The sequence below is a fragment of the Trichechus manatus genome, unplaced genomic scaffold, assembly GCF_000243295.1.
Source record: "Trichechus manatus latirostris isolate Lorelei unplaced genomic scaffold, TriManLat1.0 scaffold00027, whole genome shotgun sequence".
NCBI lineage: Eukaryota > Metazoa > Chordata > Mammalia > Sirenia > Trichechidae > Trichechus > Trichechus manatus.
This window is the reverse complement of record NW_004443963.1, coordinates 23,761,909-23,776,561: the sequence shown is the minus strand read 5'-3', so window position 1 is coordinate 23,776,561 and position 14,653 is coordinate 23,761,909. Positions and strand designations below refer to the sequence as shown.

At 47.8% G+C, this 14,653-nt stretch overlaps 1 protein-coding gene across 1 annotated transcript in view; it reads right to left on the bottom strand.

The window, feature by feature from the left end:
- Window positions 1–1,926: 1,926 nt before the first annotated feature.
- The window catches only part of LOC101357457 (keratin, type II cytoskeletal 1b), a 13,857-nt gene continuing 1,130 nt past the window's right edge, over window positions 1,927–14,653 (bottom strand). The window contains 9 exon segments of the mRNA XM_004391239.2: window positions 1,927–2,276; window positions 3,182–3,216; window positions 3,718–3,862; window positions 3,865–3,937; window positions 4,061–4,186; window positions 6,224–6,388; window positions 7,393–7,488; window positions 8,374–8,434; window positions 9,635–9,849. Of these exon segments, the coding sequence (XP_004391296.1) occupies window positions 1,969–2,276; window positions 3,182–3,216; window positions 3,718–3,862; window positions 3,865–3,937; window positions 4,061–4,186; window positions 6,224–6,388; window positions 7,393–7,488; window positions 8,374–8,434; window positions 9,635–9,849 (1,224 nt within the window). The 3' untranslated portion in view covers window positions 1,927–1,968.

The window sequence follows — 14,653 nt, the reverse complement described above, 5'->3', positions numbered from 1 at the left end:
TTTTGATGGCTCTGCCTATGTCCTCAAGATAGGACAGGCACACACTCTGACTTCTCCTTCTCCATAGTATTTGAGCCTTCCTTTCCCCTGTAGTATATCATTTGAGTTGTGAGCACCTTGAGATTCAGAAACATGTTCATTCAGCATAGCATTCCCGGTGCCTAAGACACTGCCTGCCATACAGTAACCAAAAGCCCTTGCCATCAAGGCAATTCTGACTCATGGAGACCTTGTGTGTTGCAAAGTAGAGTGAGCTGCATAGGGTTTTCTTGGCTGTAATCTTTACAGAAGCAGATTACCAGGACTTTCTTCTGCAGTGCCGCTGGGTGGGTTCAAACCGAAAACCTTTCAGTTAGCAGCCATACAAACCGTTTGTGCCACCCAGATATCTTGCCACAGAGTAAAGGGCCTAGTGTGTGTCAATTGAACAAATGTGTCATCAACTTTTGACTGATCAGCCACTTCAAGGATTAGTGAGATTATGTCTGCAAGGTTCTTCAAGATTATGTGTTACTTGAGCACTAAAAAATAATAAAAATACACTGCAACTTCCCAAACATGAATGCATTCAGAGTCCTGCAGAAATTAAAAAAGAAATAACTCATCTCCTGATCAACCAGCAGTTTTGATATCACAGAAAAATGTATTATAGAAACACCAGAAATGCCAAGCCAAACAAGGTACAACCTTCAACCAGAAAATGATGACATTACAAGCACTCCCTAAGGGCCCCACACTGAACTCATCAGATGCCCCAAGAGAATCATGGACTTGGAGGTTGTATTAGGACTCAGCAAGCAAGTGAAGGTGACTCCAGGTCTTAGAAGCAAAGTCACTCCTCTCTCAAGGCCTGTTACTTGGCTGATACTTTTCCCCTCCTGTCCCCTCCAGCACATCTCAAGCATCTTCCATAAAACCCACTAGGAGTCAAATTCTCAAAAGTCGCTGAAAGCCACAGAGAACACGAGGCAGAAGGGACATAAGAGATCTGGAAAAGAGCGTTAAACTGACTTGCAAATAGCCAACAGCTTCCAGATTGGTTCAGGACTGAAACCTCCACAAGACCCAAGACAGATCCTCAGACTCCTCAGGCCCTGGGCATCTGGACAGAGCAGAGCTGGGCTCAAGTGCTCAGCCAGCTGAGCAACTCCAAGGACAGTATTATGGAGCAGAGTTCAGGAAGGGCCAGGCTGCCAGGGAGTGAGGCTGTCAGGAGGGGGCAGGTCAGAAGCTGAACTTGACTGCTTGTCCATCAATCACTCTACCCACTGCTAAGAACAGTCCTCCCTGTGGACAAGGACTCATGCCCCGTGCCTTCTGAAAATATTCCCACTTTGGAGTGCCCGGAGGATAATGCTTCTTTAGACAGAGATTCAGAATCAGGACCACACATGATATCCAGGGGTTTCATGTAGGCAGCCAGTTTTCACTGTTCATCAACTGAACTATGAGACTTCCAGACCAAGAGGCAGGAATTGGCTTCTGATACAAAGCTTCCCCTTACCAGGTTAGCTTGTCTTGCAATCAGCTACTTGCCCAAAGCAATCATTTTGTGGTCCCTGAGGGATGGATTATTGCTCTCAGAGCAGCCCAGATGCAAGAAAGAGATCATGGGGGTGAGAAACTCTTGAGTATCTGCCTTGTAAATGTGCTACAGGCTCGTTTTCTCCATCACTAAACTGGACCCCCTGGGGCGTCCACAGGGACAGTGGTAGCTCAGCTGAGTAAGCATGTGTCCGACTGTGACTCTGACTGCAAGCCAGTGCCCCTCAAAGATGGAGCTGCTGTTTGGGGTTATCCACCCTGCTTCTCCACCTGAAGTTGAATTTATTGGCAAAGCTGATAAGATCCATCAGGAAAAGGTAAGGGAGAGGGAGTCAGGAAGGGCACAGAGACAAGAGGACAGGTAAGAGCCACCACGCAGGGTATCCGGTGTCTGAGAAGCGACGGGTGGCAGAGCCATTGCAGCTACTCCACGATGTGGCTGTGGGAAGTGTTGGTAGAGGTTTGGATGATCTGCACGCGGGAGGAGCTGCCACCGCTTCTCCCGCCGAACGTGTTACTGCTTTCGCTGCTTCCTCCATAGTTCGCTCCACTGCTGGTTCGGTGACCACCTCCACTGGCCCCTCGGAAACCCCTGCCATAACTGCCCTCGCCACCCACTCGGGGGCTGCCGCCGCCGTAGTCCCCACCGCTGCTGCGGCGGTAACTTCCAGAACCGCGGCCACCGCCGCCTCCACCACTGCTGCCGACTGTCGCCTGGCTGGTCTGCACCGCTGTGGGGGAGAGGGCGACCACAGGGCGTCAGAAGGACTGGGGCGGGGGGAGGTGGGGGACAGACCCACACCCATCCCCCTGGACCAGCCCCCCTATAGGCTTAATCATTGGTGGTATCTGACTTGCAAACAGATACGTGGGGAGTTGAAAGTATTCCCATTTGCAAAAACTCTTGATGCTACAAAGGGGTCCGCAAGGTCTTTTTAAGCAGCACGTTTTCACTGTTTGTTGATATGCTCTAAGGAGCCCTGGTGGCACAAACCGTTAAGCACTGGGCTGCTAACAAAGGTTGGCAGTTTAAACCCACCCGACAGTTCCTCAGGAGAAAGACCTGGTGATCTGCTCCCGTGAAAATTATAGCCTAGAAAACCCTGTGCGACAGTTCTACTCCGTCACATGGGGTCACTATGAGCCGAAAAGGACTTAAACGCACCCAACAACAAGAGAGAGCTCTAAGCCACTGCTGATTATTGTCGTTGTTGTTCTTAGTTGCCATGGAATCAATTTTGACTCTTGGCAACCCCACGTGTGCAGAGTAGAACTGCTCCATACGGTTTTCAAGTCTGTGAACTTTCGGAAGCAGATCACCAAGCCTGTCTTCTGAGATGCTTCTGGGTGGGATCCAGCCACCAGCCTTTTGGCTAGTAGTCAAGTGCTTGACCATTTGTGCCACCAAGGGACTTAGGTATCATAAAAACTGAGATAAAACAAAACTGAAGTCACAACATTTTATTTAAATGAATTCTTCCAGGCTTTGTGGTTGTGTTTGCTTACTTTGGTTTTCAGTTCATAGCAATGGAAGCTAAAACACCAAACTTTCAGTTCCCTACTGGTCCCCTGGAAACTCTTCTTGCCCTCCGCTACCCAGCACCAGCCAGCCCTGTGCCTGGACTCTGCTGCTTACAGATGCACACTTGGCTCTACAGGTCTCCAGACATCCTGCAAAACCAAAGCACACATCAGCCTGACCCACAAAGCCTGAAGGCAAGCAAGCAGCAGCACAAAGACATCAGGAACCGAGACACCCATGGGAAGGAAGAGCTGTCCCCAAGTCTTAGGGGAATGTGTGGGAGCCAATGGGACCAGAGGGGACTTTAAGCATTTTCATGAAGCCTTTTAGCATCGGGAATCACCACCTGGCTGCAATGGCTTTAGTTGAGCTTGAGGACATTCTGCTTGGAGGCAGGAGGATGATGACAATGACTTCTGACCCAGCCAACTAGTGCATCCTCTGCTTCTAACTTGCACGTTTCTCCTTGCCCTGGGCTAGATTGGTAAATCCAATGGGATTTATAATAATCCAGTGGGCTTGGTAAATCTTCCCAGAAAAGTGGGGATTGTCTTCTCTCCAAATAGTCAGTCCCCTGGCTCCAGAACTGCATCTAGAGCTTTGGCCCAGAACCCTGGCTGCCATCTACGCCGTTCCCCCGCCAGGCCCACCTGCTCTTCTCGCCCTCCAGCAGTTCGTGGTAGGTGGCAATCTCTACATCAAGAGAGAGCTTGACTCCCAGCAGCTCCTGGTAGTCACGCAACAGCCGGGCCAGCTCCTCTTTAGACTGCTGCAGGGCCTCCTCCATGTCCTGCACTTCTGCTGTGTGTCCTGGAGGGCCCACTGTCCCCTCTCCTCTGCATCTGAAATGGCTGAGTGCATCTGTTCGATCTGCTGGAGAGCCAGGCATGGGAAGAAACCGTGCAGGAGTTGAGTTTCAGGAACCTGCCCGATCTGGCAGGGCATTGTAGACGGCAGAGTGCCCAGTTAGCCTACCCTGAGAACCCATCCCACCTGCTTCTTGACATTGGCAATTTCTGCCTGCAGCCTCTGGATGTTGCGGTTGAGCTCAGCGATCTCCATCATGCTGTTCTTCAGGTCATCTCCACGTCTCCCCGCTGTGATCTGGAGCTCCTGGTACTGAGAGTCAAAGGCAGCATCATAGTCAGTGCCTGCTGCCCACCATGAGCCCCTCCAAGAGGGGGTGGGCCTGCCTTCCCAGACCCTAACACTGTTCTCCCCCAGGAAAATTACCACAGGAAGCCCACCTAGATCTGTGATCCCAACAGAGTAAGCCCACCTATATCTGTGACCCCCGTGCATACACGGACACCTCTACCAAACCTCCCTCATCTAAGCTGCAACCTCCCCTCCCTACACACACATCTATACCAAGCCTTCCTGATTCCCATAAGTCCCTGGGCCAGATCCACATCCCTGCTCCTTTTGCCCTTCTTATCTCCTTTTTCCCGTGCCTAACCTTCACACTGGCTCTTACACACGCTGAGGCCACCTCACTTTGCTTTCCCCACCATATTCCTCCCTGCCCTTTTTCAAGATGCTTTCTCTAGCAATCAGGACCTCATTTGCTCAGAGGCTTTTAGCATGCTCCATGTTTATTTGCATTTTCCTCTCCATCTCCTTTTCCATGTCTACATTGCTCCATCAGTCAGAGAACTCTGCCCACACCACATGGTTGTGAAAGGGGCCAGGGAGTAGGGCTGGCTTGAGGGAATCTCTGCATTCTGATTTCTTCACTATCTGCCTCCCCAGTCTGATGTTGACATCCATTCCATTGCCAGAACACCTGTCTGCAGGACAGTGGGACAGAGGTCAGCCAGGAGTGGAGTCTGCCACAGATAATGCACAAAGCACATCATCGAGTGCCCATTGTTCAGAATTTAGTGACAGGATGTCAGCCTTTGACTTTTCAACTACAGTCTTCACGGTCCAAAAATGTCCAGGTCAATTTATGTTAAAGAAGTATCCAAAGACGTGTCCAAAGACTTAGCTACAAAGATGTTTAGCTAATAACTGAGTGCCTATCCTTATAACGGAAACCCTGATGGCATAGTGGTTAAGAGCTATGTCTGCTAACCAAAAGGTTGGCAGTTCAAATCCACCTGGCCTTCCTTGGAAACTCTATGGGGCAGTTCTACTCTGTCCTATAGGGTTGCTATAAGTCAGAATTGACATGAGGGCAACGGGTTTGGTTTGGTTTTGGTATCCTTATAACAGAATATGATGCTGCTATTAAAAGGGATGTAGAATACTTAATGTCACAAAAAGCCATCATACGTGATAACTGAAAAAGAAAAGTACAAAACAATATTTTAAAAGATACCATTCTGAAAAAAATAAAAGACATAGTGGTTAAGGGCATGAGTTTTGTAGACGCACCCCTGAGTTTAATTAAGCTCTGGCTCTGCCACTTACTAGATCCAAGACCTTAGAGAAATTCTGTAAATCTCACGCTCTATTATCTATGAAATGGGGATGATGAAATCCTTAACCTGATAGGGTTGTTGTAAGGATTAAATGAAATAACACAGGCAATCCCCGGATTACAAACAAGTTCCATTCCTAAATCTGTCTTTAAGTTGATTTTGTAGGTAAGTTGGCACAGTTAGGTACAGTTAGTATCTAATGTTGGCTAGTCAAATGTTTGTCTTAGTATATAGCATATAGCATATCTATGCATGAAAATGAGTCCTGGTGGTGTAGTGATTAAGAGCTTGTCTGCTAAAAACATTAAAGAAACACTTACAGATACACTAGAACATCTTTAACATAATAATACAGTAATAATAAAAATGTTTTGATGTATGTCTCAAAGTAGCACCCATTTGTTTTTACAAACCATTGTCTGTACCTTGAATTTTTAATATAATAGCTTTTATGGAGGTTGGTTCGTTACTACAGGTTGTATGTAAATCGGACGTTCGTAACTTATTGCAGTGCTTTGCAATATGAGTTCTCAGTAAATATTAGTTACAAAGAACTGGTAGAAAATATACTGACCTATTTGTAGTGGTAGTGGGATTCTGAGTAATCTTTACCTATAATTCTAAAATTTCTGTAACAAACATATTTTACTTTAGAACTAAGAGAACAGCAATCCAAGTTCTAGGGATGTCTGTTTGTTTTTTGAGTACCGAGTCTGAGGGCAGTGCTCACCTTGGTCTGGTACAGAGCCTCGGCCTCATCCTTGCTCCTCTGTGCAATCAGCTCATACTAGGTCCGCACTGCATCGATGATGATATCCAGGTCCAGGGAGCGGTTGTTGTCCATGGACAGGTTGACGTTGGTGTCACTGATGTGGGTCTGCATCTGGAACAGCTCCTGTGAGGCGTGGAGCATAGGTGACTCCTTCCCCACTCCTCCCTCCACGGCCTTGGTTTCCCTCTACTGCTTCTTCAAGGCTCTCTGGGGAAGTCAGAAGCCCAGGCCAGGTGGAAGTCTTAGGGGAAAGTTCTTTGAATTGTTGCCTTTGCTAAGGTGGCTTAACTAAAGGTAATGGGGCCCAGATCTAGCCTACAGGGAGAAGGAAAGAGCCTGAGCTCAGAAGCCTTGTAGACACCACCTCCCTCTACTGCCCCCTCCTGTACCCTCTCTCCTGTTTGGCTGCCTCCTGAGCCCAGCTCTCTACCAGAGCAGTCGTGCTCCTTGAACCCACACACACCCTTTCCCTCTCCCATGCCTCACGTGAGCTCTCAGGGGCAGTAGGAAGGGTTCCTGTTGTGGAGCTACTGAAACTCACTCTTTCAACCTGGCTGTACTGTGGATAAGCTGTGTGACCAAGCTAGTAATTTAATATCTCAGTGCTTCAGCTTCCTCATCTGTAGAATGGAGATACCAATAAATAAGTAAAGCTCCTAGCAGAGCATCTGTCCCAGAGCAAGTGTCCCCAAGTTAGATATGTGTAGTAGCAGGACCAGTAGTATTTGGAGCTTATTATCCCTCACCGCTCCAGTCTTTTTCTTCACTCCCTTTAAGTTCCACTGTCATCTCCTAGTGAGTCCCCTCCTAGCCCTACCCACTTCCCAGCACTGATGAAAAGTGTATTTATTTATCTCAGGAAAGCTGCACCCAATGCATAGATTTCTGGCTGCCTTTGCCCCTGTGTGTCATGGGTGCTATCCTCATTTCCTAGACAGACTGGGATGAAATGAAGCAGGGACTATTTGACCTTCTCCTGCCCCCCATCTCTACTGTCCCCACTCAGGACTCCAGGGGCGCTGGGCACCTAGAGGAGAATGTTGGGTTTCAGACCTCCTCCACTTACAGCCAATATCCTTTGTAAGATGTGAGAAAACAAAGGGGTTCCTCATAAGGGCTGAACTCACCAACTCATATAAATACTTCAGGAAATTGGTCTCCCCAAGGAGAGTGTCCACCTTAGACTGCAGGTCCACTTTGGTTGCATAAGCAGAGTCCATGTCCTGGACAGCAAGCAAAGACAATGTGACTTTATTGACCAGTCACTGCCCACCACAGCTCACTGTGTGGCCCAAGGCAAGTGGCAAAGCCTCTCTGGGCTTATCTCTCACTTGCAAATTTCCCCATCTCACTCAGATAAACCAAAAATACCAAACCCGTTGCCATCGAGTCAACTCTGACTCATGGTGACCCATGTGTGTCAGAGTAGAACCATCCTCCATAGGGTTTTCAGTGGCTGATTTTTCAGAAGTTGATTGCCAGGCCTTTCTTCTGAGGCACCTCTAGGTGGACTCGAACCTCCAGCGTTAACCATTTGCACTCAGATACAGGTACTCTGGGACAGAAGGAGGTATGACATTGAGCACCACATCTAGTCAGTCACACACAACATCCTGTCCCACCCCAAGTCCCAAGGCCAAGCACTACTGACATTTGAACCCAAAACCAAACCAAACCCATTGCCATCAAGTTGATTCCAACTCATAGCAACCCTATAGGACAGAGTAGAACTGCTCTATAGGGTTTCCAAGGAGTAGCTGGTGGATTCAACCTTTTGGTTAGCAGCCATAGCTCTTAACCACTGCACCACCAGGACTGTCATTAGTTTAATCCAATTTCAGGACCCTGAGGAGATACGAACTAAAGGGTGCCTAGAGATTCATATCAGTATCAGTTTCTGACTTACACCTTCAGTGTAAACCAAAAACTGTGTTTTTCTCATTTCAGGGCCTCAGCATTTGGGCAACACACACAACAAGCTGGCCCATAGGTCACTCAGTCCCTTCTTCTGTCACACATCATCCCACAGACAGCAGAAGTCGCGAGATTCCTTGCTCTGCACTGCCTCCTGGGCCCACAGTCCTCCTCCGGACTCTCTTTTCCCTCACCTTCTTCAGGACGACAAAGTCATTCTCAGCACTGGTCCTCCGGTTGATTTCCTCCTCATACCTGTTGGCGGAGACAAGAAACACAGACAGGCTGCTGTGCTGGCCCTGGCTCCTTAGTGTCTCCTGGCGCAGGAGGCGTGGACTCACCCCTGTAGAAGGATAGTCTTCCCCAAACCTTGACTGACACTCTCTGACAAGCAGCTGGAGTCTGGTTCTCCAGGCAACAGAGGGGACAATGGCCCAATACAGCAAACCCAGAGCCACATTGTCCCCAGAATGTCCATTTTTATTTTGATTTTTTTACCTTTGTAAATTCGTCAAGCTCAATAATTTTTTTCATCTGAGAACATGAAATAACCACTTCTGGTAAAATTTTTTAAAAGAGCAAAAAAATCCCTGCAATTCTGTGCCCCTAGCACCTCCGGTGTGAATTTCCTTTATCCCTTGTCAACTCACACATACTTGGTTTTCCACTGGAACAATGCAGTGAGCATAGGAGGCGATGTTAAGAGAAGCACCCTGCTCCCCAAGCTGGGGAGGGAAAGAGGCCATCAGATGCCTGCACGAGGCAGGAGAAGCTGATCTGACATTAGACTAGTCCTGTCCCCTCTACCAATATTATCAGTAATAGCTAGTGTTTATGAAGTGCTTACTATGTGCAAGCATAGTACTAAAAACTTATTAAGCATAATTTTATCTAAAGCAGTTGGTCTTAAAGTGTGGCCCCAGTCCAGCAACATCAATGTCACCTGGAAATGTGTTATAAATGTAGCTCTGTCCTAAGCCTACTGAATTAGACACTCTGGGGTGGGGGATGGAGAGCAACAATCTGATTTTAACAAGCTGATGCAAACTGAAGTTTGAGAACCACAGATTTACACCTCACAGCAACTCAACAAAGAAGGTACTATTACTATCCCCACTTTATTAATGTGAAAACTGAAGGCTTAGAAAGATTAACTTGCATGCAGCTAGTAAGTGTCAGAGCCCACACCAGAACTCAGGCTTATCTGGGTCCAACATCCATGAAGATACCCTGCTCCTCCTCCCCACCCTCAATACAGTTGGGAGCTGAATGTCCAAACCATCTTACCAGGGCTGCCTCATGCAAAATTGCACTCCCTGCAGTCGTACAGAGCAAAGCATGCACGGCTGCGTCCCACTCCTTATACATGAACACTAAAGCCAAATGCCTTGCCCCATAGAATCGGTTCCCTGCCATGCTTCTCCCCTACCCCTTTGCCCCATCGTGGAGCCTCACTTGTTCTTGTAGTCCTCCACGACATCCTGCATGCTCCTGACCTCCGTGTTCTGGCACATCTGCTCCGCATTGAGAAAGTCCACCTGCCTCCGCAGATCACTGATGTAGCTCTCCAAGATGGACTCCAAGTTGCTGCTCCGATTGGAAGTGTTCACCTGCTGCAGCACCTCCCATTTTGTTTGTAGCACCTGGTTCTGCTGCTCCAGGAATCGCACCTAAAAGCGAGAGATCCCCAACCCATCCCAGACCTGGGAAAGAGCACCTCTCCCACAGGTAGGGGGTCAGCACCCTCACAGCATATCCCAGACCTCAAAGAATCAGGATGGCCCCTCTAAAGCTCAGAGAGCTTGCCATTTCTCTAGGACCAGGACACACAGAAGGCAACGGGGTTTCTGATGGTTGGCCAATGGCTGTAAGGTCAACTTGCCTAAAATTCACACTAAGCTAACCCTGGTTTTGAAGGCTAAATTGCCTCCAGTTGAGTGCCTTGTTTCCTTTAACCACAACCATTTACATCACAGAGCTCTCACCCTCCACCCTCAGTTATCTATGCCAACATAAAGAAATGGTGATTTGGAGCAACCGAAACATTAACAAATCCAAGAGTCATTTTGAATTGTGGTTTAAATGCTTTATGGAATTCGGAAGAGGAGGGAATAAGAAGAAAGAACACTTTGACTTGGAATATTAAACTAATTTCTGAGCAAACCCTCCAGCCACTACCACCTCTGTTGTTCCCTGATGAATTTTTTAGGAAGGTAATCTCATTTAAATGCTTTTAAAGTCCAGACAGAATTTTAAAAGTAAATTTTCTCATTAAAAAAAAGTATAATGTATTCATGGGGGTGTAAGGACTTGGGGTTGTCCAGTGTTTTGGAACTACCCATGCTGCTATTTCTTTCATTAGCTCAGAGAATGGAGAATGAACATCACCCTGTATTTTGCTACCTCTTCCCCAAAACTACTTTCAATTATGGTCATTCCAAAACTGTAGATATAAAGGTCAGATACAGGGTTCAGAGGTTGTCTATGTGCAAAAAAAAAGACATGAACTGTCTTTCTCATGATAATGATCTACTCTCACATTACCTCTACCAGTTGCCCACAAACAAGACCTCCTTCCAATGCCCTGAGTAGAGATAGGAAGTTTTCTCTGTGGCATGCACCTTTGCTCAGGTGCATGAGCATACACACACACTCACTCACATGCACACACACACACACACACACACACACACACCCCTCCAGAATCCGCCTCCCTCCTCCAGGAGCTGAGTATGTGGGCAGACCCACTGCTTTGTGTAGTCATGTTTACAGTGCCTCTTACAACAGTACCCAGAAGACACTCCTGTGCAGTGTGGCACTAAGGAGGGTACCCAGAATCACCCAGCCCTGGAGACTCTGCCCATCTAAGGGGCTAGCCCTTGTTAATTCCTTTTGGGTTCTTACTCTAGGCTAGAAAATGCTCGCAGAGGGCACTGTTTCCCATGGCTCATTTTTGTTGGCCTTATCAAAATCAGAGGTTAAGCAACCAGTTCTCACAGGCTTGTCAGCACAACTCATAAAGCCCGAGAGAAATTCTTGCCACCCAGCCTATTTTTACTCTGTGGTGGCACTCCCAGGGAGTGAAGAAATCAATCTGACACTCATTCACATCTCTGTGCTAATGTTGTGGGTGCCAAAAGAAAGTATCTCATGGTTTGATGGGGAGTCTCCATATAAAACGAGGCACAATTAGACAATTCTCGGTGCTCTGAGTTTAGCCAAGTCCCCTCCTATCCACAATATCTCGGGAGCTCAATAAAACAAATTGTGGTCCTCAAAGGTCACCCAAATGGTGAAGGCTAGGTTCAGCGAGTACCAGGCAAATTTCTTGTGATTTAACCACTAGAAAAATAATTGAAAGCCATTTACTTTTCCCTTGACTCCTCAAAACCCTCTTGGACTGTGTCCCACCAGCAATACTTAGGGGAAGCTCAGACAACATAGGTAAATTTCAACATCATGCTGAACTAACCTTTTTACTGAAACAAAGCCCACCCTCTGCGTCTCGTGCCCCTCTCCCTCGTGCTCATGACACGTCAACCCACAGTGACCTTCCGGTGCCTCCAACACTTTAAACCTTCCCAACTCTTTGCCTGGCTAATTCCTACTCACCTTTAGATCTCAGCTAAAATGTCACCTCCCTCGTGTCTCCCCTTCACAATACCCTGCTCTTTCCTCCAAAGCATGAATTAAGATTTGCAATCATTTGGTATTTAGCATCTGTATCTCCCCCGCTGGGTTGTGAGCCCATGAGGGCAGACCCATTTGCTTTGTCTTCCAGTGGACACGAGGTGCTGAGTTCTGAGGAGACACACTGCCCAACACAGAGAAGACAGTTAACAAATATCATGGGCTAATGAAATACAAAAAGGCTTTGGACTTACCTGCTGGTTTGGGCTATGTAGACCACTCGCTACCCTTTGACATCGAAGTTTAAAGGACAGCTGAACAAGAATGTCCTTCTGGCCCACATACCAGAGGCTAGGCCAGTGTCTCAGTGGGAAGAGATGGACCCGTCTTTTCCTTCCTGAGGTCCCTTTCACTTGTCATGATTCTAAAAAAAAACTTGTCTCCATAACCACTCTCCAAGGTCCAAGCCTAAAACCTGAAGACCTGACTCAATTTTTCATTCAACACATATTTATTGAGCAATTATCATATGCCAAGCACCATTCTGGTGCTGGGGGTTCATTAATGAACAAAAAGATCAAACCCCTGCTTTCCAGGAACTTACAGTCTATTCAGAGACAACCTTAAAGAGGCAAACATGTGCAATAAGTGTCAAATGGCTGTAAGAGTTATGGAGAAAGTAGAGCAAGGGTGGTAGATGGGGATGCTGGGATGGGGGATGCTACTTTAAATAGAATGGTCAAGGAAGGCCTTGTCGAGACAGACCACAGCTCCTTCAGGAGCCGAGGGAGGGAGCTGGGCCCCTCTTTGGGAAGAAGAGTTGCAAGCAGGGGGAACAGCATGTGCAAAGGTCCTAAGACAGGACCAAGCTTGGGATGCAGTAGGATGGCAAGAATGCAGTTGTGTACTTGTGAGCAAGATGAAAGCAGGAGATGAGGCATAGTAGGAGTGACAGAATCACTGCATACAGTTAGGAGTTTGTACCCTAGGGGGCTTAATCCCAGCCTGCACTCTGCTCACTAAACCCTACAGCTTGAGAGTTGTTCAACCCAGTGGAGGCAATTCTGCCTAATTTTTGTAAATGCATGTCAGGGGCTAACACCAGCTGTGGCTTGGAGGGCAAGATCATATAGGGCCTTATAGGATTAGGGTTTTCACTCCAAGAAGCCAACGGAGAATTCACATGGAAGAATGATGTGGTATGTCTTTAAAGAATGCCAGTGGTATGGTGTTGAGAACAGTCTTATGGGGTTAATGCTGAAAGCAAGAATACCAGCTCAGAAGGCAGGGTTAAAAGCCACTGCAACAGAAGCCTGTTCCTTCCAGCCAGGCCAGGGCCTACCTGGGCTGAGGAACCTCTCCTCGTGGTGATCACAGGCCACACCCCCTAGGAAAGGACAGAAAGCCGAGGTCTTCTTCACCTTGGCCTCTGCCCACAGTCAATGCCATAAAACCCAATGGGTGCCCAGCAGGTACCATAATGAAATGAGAGTCTCAGGAGATTGGTTGCCAGCAGCCTGTGGTCATTTTATTCACCCCAGCCCATCCTTCTCCCTTGGCCCAGCCTTGACCTCCCAGTGGTGGCTCCTTCCTTCACCTGTCACCTCCTTGCTCCAGTCAAACCCGCCCCTGACTATGCCTGAAGTGTGATGACATTCAGCCCAATCTCTCATCTTTAGTGATCAGAAGTATCCAGAAGCACTTGCTCTGTTGAACACCTTTTTAGCTGTCTCTGGGCCTCAACATTCTTACCCCTGATCCCCCTGCTCCCACACTCTGTCCTGTCCCCAGCATTTGCCCAGATATCAGGAGCCAGCTATACAGCTTAACTGTGGGCTCAGTCCCACATGGTTAGCCTGCAGTCATACCACAGAGCAAGTCCTGGCCTCAACACCAAACCCTTGTGGGGATCAAAGGAAAGCCACTGAGCATCCAGGGGCTTTTGTGCTTCCTACCTCATCTTCAAAGGCAAAGCACTTTCTGGGCAGCCTCCAGTGGCCAACAGGCATCCATCCCTGAACAAAAAGTAATGCTAGAGAAAGGTGTTTACCATAGCTATTCCAACAGCCTCTGCCTGGTGATTTGGGGCTTAATCAGGCATAATTTGAGGTTGAAACAGGGAACTAGGGAGAGGGGCTTCCACGGCTCCATCTGGCCCATTCTTGGCCTGGGATGAGCTGAAAGAAGAAACTCAGACAGAACTTTACTTTGTACTCTACTGACTTTAACCCCCAAGAGATGCCCAGCAAGGCATTTCCCTAGGCTCTGCCAAGCTCACCCACCCTGCCTTTTCAGCCCTGCTTCTGCATCTTCATCTCCACCTCTCTCCTCTTCCTTCTGTTAAATTCTTTTCTCCAGGAATTTTAACTATTTAAAATTCCTTGAAGGTGTCACACTTTCATGCCTTTTGCCTTGGTGTCTGTTGGTCCTTCTGTCTAGTAATCCTCTCTGCTATGAGAAACTATTTGACTCGATCTCCACTTTCAAGACTCAGGTCCGACCTGGGGTCCTTGGTGAAGCCCTCCAAGAACCCAGCAGGCAGAGCTCCTCAAGTCTTCCTTTGAGCTACCACAGCCCAGAGGGTACTATTCTTATAAACATGCTTTTCACATGCTGTTGTAATTATCTCCCTTTAAGAGCTGGAGTTCCTTGAGGGAATAACCTGTGTCCTAGAAGGCCCTGTGGTGTACTCTGTGGTATATGCCAGTGCCTGGCATATAGTAGATGCTTAGGAAGTGTTTGTTATGCATCAATGGATGAGTGGGTGGTAGGTGGATGGATGGGTGGGTGAATGGATGGAAGGATTCATGGATGGGTGGATGGATGGGTGGGTGGGTGGGTGGA